General features: G+C 47.0%; 1 protein-coding gene across 3 annotated transcripts in view; it reads right to left on the bottom strand.

Annotated features, from left to right (window-relative positions):
* Nucleotides 1–5,964, bottom strand: part of SLC6A5 (solute carrier family 6 member 5) — a 49,408-nt gene that overhangs the window by 6,466 nt on the left and 36,978 nt on the right. For all 3 annotated transcript variants that reach the window (XM_011377782.1, XM_023521888.1, XM_023521887.1), the window contains 4 exons: nucleotides 5,746–5,858; nucleotides 4,856–4,987; nucleotides 3,868–3,967; nucleotides 1,371–1,471 (listed from right to left, as the gene is read on the bottom strand). In XM_011377782.1, the coding sequence (XP_011376084.1) occupies nucleotides 1,371–1,471; nucleotides 3,868–3,967; nucleotides 4,856–4,987; nucleotides 5,746–5,858 (446 nt within the window). The remainder of the gene's footprint in view (nucleotides 1–1,370; nucleotides 1,472–3,867; nucleotides 3,968–4,855; nucleotides 4,988–5,745; nucleotides 5,859–5,964) is intronic.

Genomic DNA, 5,964 nt, shown 5'->3' with positions numbered 1-5,964 from the left:
GAATAAATCATATGTAATAGTAACTTGGCAAAGCTCAGCAGAGGTGGGGAACGCCGGAGGCGGGACAGTATCACTTTTTTTCCCACCAATTAGATAAATTCAAATTCTTCATACACATTCTGGTCCTGAATTCAAGGGACTGGAAAATCTATCTTCCTTCTTTTCAGCGCTCACGCCCCAAATCTGGTGAGACTTTTCAGACAAATTACGGCCTCTACAATGTGAATACAGATGTGAGCGTCAGTACGGTATTCGTGTCATGCAGAGGGAGATAAGTGCTGAACGGTTTTTCTGTCTAAACTTCTGTCTTTCCAGAAAGAAGTCGAGGTGTTTTGATTAAAACTCACTCTGTGGTAGTGGGGGAAAAAAGGAAAAAATATTTTTTCTGTACAATTTTATTTCCATCCTGACTTCCTTTAGAGAAACTGGGACTGTGTAGTAGAATAAAGGTCTTAATCTGGTTTCTACTGCCACCTGCTGGGTTCAGTCAGAACTACGCCTGGCTTTCTGCAGCCTTGCACAGATGACACACCCCGCAGGCCAAGGAGGAGGAGGGGGAAAGACAAGGTCTCCATCAATAACTGTGCTCGGAGAGTGGATTGAAGCAAAGCCTGCAGCCTATGGCACAATAAAGGAGGTGACAAGGTGCGCATGTAAGTCCCTATGCAGATTTACTGACACACGAAGGGCTCTGATCTTTAAGAAGATGAATGTCAGATACTCTCAAAATGTCATCACCACACTTGGGGATGACAAAATAGTTCTCAGAGGCAATAAAAATGAACAATAAAAATCTAGTTTATGCCATATTAGTTGCAGAGTGGCTGTGCCGAGTAGTGGTTAAGAACAAAAGTTCTGGAGCCAGATCGCTTGCATTTGAACCCATGCTGTGTATTAGGTGTACGCTGTGTGTTAGGTGTATACTGCTAGGCAAGTCACATAACCTCTAGGTGTCAGTTTCCCTGTCTGTAAAAGGGAGATGATTATAATGTCAACCCCACAGAGCTGCTGTCGGAGAGAGATATGGTGATATACTTAAAGCACTTTGAATGGAGCCCGGCCCATGGTTGGCGGTGGGAAATGTGATTGTTATCTGCTCTCAGTACTTGAGGCAGATTGATAGAATGGAAATGTTCCAGGAGGGTGCTCCGAACTGTACGTGAGGCCTAGCTCTGCACCCAAATGGCTAAGCACCCTCAGGCAAGTCACTTCACCTCTCTGAACCTCAGTTTCCACACCCGGAAGGCAATAATAATAATACCCACCCTACCAGCTTCCCAGGCTCATATGTAGGCACACACTTTGTTCAAACATAAAGCACCACATAACATGCAAGGTGCCATCTGCACGATGAAGCATGCGATCCTTACAGTTAAAATGGTCGGGGTTACAAACGCCCAGCAGACTTTCCAGAAAATGTTTGGCTGGAATCCAATCATCATCTCTATATCTTCACAGAATCTTTGCAAGCCTGCAAATAGATAAGTGGGGACTGAGCATGAGGTGCAGTGGCAGTGGGCGGGGGATGGGGGGCAGCCCTAGAGCCCCTCGCTCAAGTGCTGTTGGCTAGAGAAGGCCCCAGACTGGTGTCAACATGACCCCCATTATGCAGGAAACTATCAGACAAATGACTCACCACAGGAATAGTAAGAAAAATTGGGCATCGAAATAGATATTAAATACTCTCTATAGTGAGGTTCAAAAATGTCATCCCACAGTGACAGCTAAGACACTCAGTGTCTGCCGGGGGTGTCTCAGCACTGCCACAGCCTGGCTTATGTACCTGCATGGCTGTTTTCAGAGGTCACCTTATGAGCTTAGCAACAACTTGGACAAAAACAATTAAGATTGCAGTCAGTAAGCACAGTGTATTATGAAAGCCTTGGGATTTACAGTGAGAAACACTGTACACTGTTTTTGTTTTGTCCCAAGGTCACTCTTCTTTGAGTCAATTTCTCTTTGCTCTGTGTACGATGATAACCGCAGGCAAAGCCCAGTATAAATTCCGAATGGCCATAGTCCACTCTGTCAGCACTCAAAGGACTGCCATCTCCCTGGTCAGTGATGGAGTTAACTAGAGCAACACTTAGAGAAGATAGTGATTTTCATGCCCCATGTAACCACTGCCCCACGCAGACCTGGTTTAGGAAGGTTTTTAAACCACTCCTTGACAGAAAAAGCTCTTGAGGAACAGTTTTAGAGTTCAGCAGTTTCTTGCATTGTTTCCCAAGTTCAGAAATGTGGCTTCCTCAGAACTGTGAGATAGCTAAACTGAAGGGACCTGAATGGTCCCCAAGTTTGAGCTCCTTCTTCAGTGTCGGCAGATCTGACCGGTGGAACAGCAGCCTCAGCTTAATTCTCCTCATTCCTTCGTCCTATGGGCCATTTATGTGGAAAGTGGGCACCCTGCAGGTCAAGAGGGGCAGAGGCACCCCCAATTCCCCTCTGCCCCCTCCCATAAAGAATAACCCCTGTACCACCTCAGGCCTTCTTCTCTGAGACTTTGGCCACTTGCACCCTGCCCCCCAGTTCGAAGGCTCTCCCAGCCCCCTTGAATTTCTGGATCCTCTGCCCTCAGCCCCCTGAGAGGCGGGGAAGCAGTCTCTGGCAGCTCCTCATCCAGCCTTCACTTGACATCTCTTACCTCTAGCCATCACCTACCTCCCTGTGCACCTGCTGTGCCAGTTCCCTTCACCTGACCAGTGCCCCCAGCCTACCTCAGGCCAGACTTATCCTTCCTGGCCCTGTTTCCTCAACGCCTGCTCTCTGCTACGTGAAAGTGGGGAGGAAAGATATATGAGAAGATAATCTCTTGCTGGGGTAGAAAGCAGAGACTGTGGTATTCCTTCAGGTAACACAATGGTTCATCTCAACCCCTTAAAAATGGCCCTGACTATGTTCTATACCTTGATCTGGGTGCTAGTTACATAAGGGTAAAAATTCATAGAGATGTATATTCAAGATATGTGCTCTTTCTTGTATAGATATTATACTTCAATTTTGAGGTTTACCCCCCAAAGAGTCCACCATAGCCACTACCGACAAAATAAATGGATCCTGAGACCTTTAGTGGCCCTCAGTTCCTGACATTTACTGCTACTCCATGGCAAGCCCAGACCCAGAACATCTGCCAGCCCTTCATGACCGTGAACCTCCAGGACTCGCTGACGACAGCCATCACGGAGGACAGCCAAGCCTCGTGGCCTGTGCTGGGAACAGTGTCCAGGATTCACCAAAAGCAGCTTTTCTCAACTCACTCTAAAAGTTCTCAGCTTGAGGTGAGCTTCCTGCTCCACTTTAAGGTAATCCTGATGGGGGCCCAACCACAAATTTTCTACACAGAGGAAAGGGCTCTGCACCAGAAGTCAGGACCTATGCCTCTAACTCTCTGTGTGACCTGAGGGGTGGCATTCCTCTTTTTGAGTCTTTGATGGTTTACTAGGGGACTGAGCCAAATGAGCTCTTAGGGCCTTTCTGGAGAGGTCAATCCATGATTATGGAGGTTCCAAGTTCTTTCCTTGTGTCCACAAGCAAGAAGTGCATGCATTGAGCAGCAGACCTGATCGTCTTTGAATGTTTGCTTGTATATTTCCTTCACTATTACCAATACCTTCAATAGTGGCCTCTGGACACTATAGACCCTCTAGGCATATGTGAGGGGAGAGAACCAAAGGAATAGAAGTCAAAGCCTTTTCTCTGTTAAATCTGGGTCACGGTGGTCCTGAGGCAGGCTTGGAAATAAAGGTGCAGCTCTCTTACGTTTCCTAAGTAATAGCAATTAAGCCTGTTCGTTGTCTTATTAAATCTGGAAAACCCACTTACTGACACAAAGTTTTACCTGAGAAGCAAGCACGGTAGTTCCCTTACCGTACACATAGGAGATCCCCACAAGCTCAAAAATGGCAATGATGACGAGGGCATAGGAGGCAGCATATGTGTCCACAAGCTGAAACATGTAAATTCCACCCTGGAAGGAAAGCAAAGCATCATCAGGGGGCCTGGATCTAGTCTCTCTCTCACTTCCAACAGGAAAGGAGAGTTGGGTACACAGGAGTCAAAGGCTCTCCCCTCCCTAAAAATGATCCATTAAGTCAGCCGGAGGCCTCGTCATGTTAGCAGAGCCGTCCCTCAAGAGACTCTGAGCCAATCAATAGATGAAGCAGAGAAAATGATCTAACACCTTACTCTTAAAAGGCAAAGGTCAACATCTGCAGATGTATATGGGAAAGCAGCCGGATTGCTTCATTTTTGCTTTGAGAAACAGTTGATCATTTCTACCCACATGTCTGCATTTGATTGACCTTCATATAACCTTTAGATGTCTTTGGGCAGTACTCATTCATTTCCCTGCGTCTTTATCTCACTCTTTAAGTCCCTCTACAATAGGTGAAGCTGAGAGACCATCTCATTCCAATCCATCATTTTACAGATGAAAAAACTAAGGCCCAAAGTGGTAACTTGCTCAAGGTCACAGAGAGAGCAAAAGCAGTACATATACTGAGTGAGCGAACACTCAGTTCACCAACACACTCAGGACTAGAAGGAACTCAGTGGCTGTAGAGTCTTGTTTATAATGATAATCAACTGGAAATTTCTCTGGTCGGTAAATTTGGATTTTCATATTTCTTAAAGTAGGACACACCTGCCTTGTTGGCTCAAAAGGGCTACATCTCAATTACAAAGATGCTACAAGTAGTGCTAACAGCCAAGGCGACCTATTTCTCTCTGTGGTCAGATTCCCTAATGAACTGGTGCCATCTATGCAAAACGGCAGTGATTTGGCTAGTATTATGAGGTGTGGGAGCTAAGGACAGAGAGGCATCAGGGCCCCCCACCCACCCTCATCCCAACTTACTTGAGTGATCATTGGAAAGCCCATGATGAAGAAACAAATGCAGCAGCCCAGAGTAAAGACCGGCTTGTGTGTTCGCAGGTACTTGGGGAACTCGTCCGAAATGGAGGTCACTATGGTCTCGATGGTGGCAAACTGGAATGATGCCAGGAAAGGGGAGCCTGCGATAGACCGCCCGACCCAGAAGGGCCCCAAAGCCTCCATGCCTCCCCCAGGGGAGTGGTGTCTCTGTTAGGTTTGGTTTTTAGGACAGCCTAAAAGGCCTCGTTAGGTCTAAAAGGCCCTGTTGGGGGTCCGGCCCACAAGGCCAGCTCGGGGACTCCAAGCCGGATATAAGCTTTAGAAACCATGTCTCCAGCCCTCAGACACCTCACTCATACTCACACATCAGGATATTTGAAGCTTCGCTTTGTATTCATGAGATGTAAATTCGTCTCCTCCTTCAGTATATCTGCATTTGACCTTCTACTTGAGGAATACCCCTCTTTGCACCCAACTACTAAACTCTGAGCACCTGTCAGCATGATTTGTAGCAGTCTCAGCCCATAGCAATTTCCCTAAAATTGACTTCATATTATTTTCCCTTTTCCAGCCCCACAGAATTTGCTTTGTCAAAATGACACCAAAGCAGGAAGTACACAGGCTAAAATTTACACAGAGAACGAACAGAGAAATAAAAGGAGAGAGGATGGCTCCTTGGCACCATCACACCAGTCACCCACAAATACAAGTTTATCCTGAGCCCTGGAGAGGTACCTCACCATCCCTACATAGCTGAGGAAAATGTTCAGATACTGCTAAGCTCATCTCCTGCTGCAGGCTGGATGCAGGACCCAGGAGAATGGGGTCTTTGGAAGGAGCCTGGGGCATGAATGGAAGGGGAAGGGGCTCACCATGGTGTCAAGTCCAAGAGTGAGAAGCATCAGGAAAAAGATGATGGCCCAGAATGGAGAGAGGGGCAGCCTGGTTAAGGCTTCTGGGTAAACCACAAACGCAATGCCTGGTCCTGGAAAGAAGAAGACAAATGATTGCAGACAGGCCCAGCTCCAGGCCCCCTCTTCCTGGAAACCCACAGGGCCCCCTCTCCAGAGAGATCCTGAGCTGTTACTTAT

This window comes from Pteropus vampyrus, unplaced genomic scaffold (assembly GCF_000151845.1).
Source record: "Pteropus vampyrus isolate Shadow unplaced genomic scaffold, Pvam_2.0 Scaffold321, whole genome shotgun sequence".
NCBI lineage: Eukaryota > Metazoa > Chordata > Mammalia > Chiroptera > Pteropodidae > Pteropus > Pteropus vampyrus.
The sequence above is the reverse complement of the archived record's forward strand: the minus strand, read 5'-3'. Positions and strand labels throughout refer to the sequence as shown.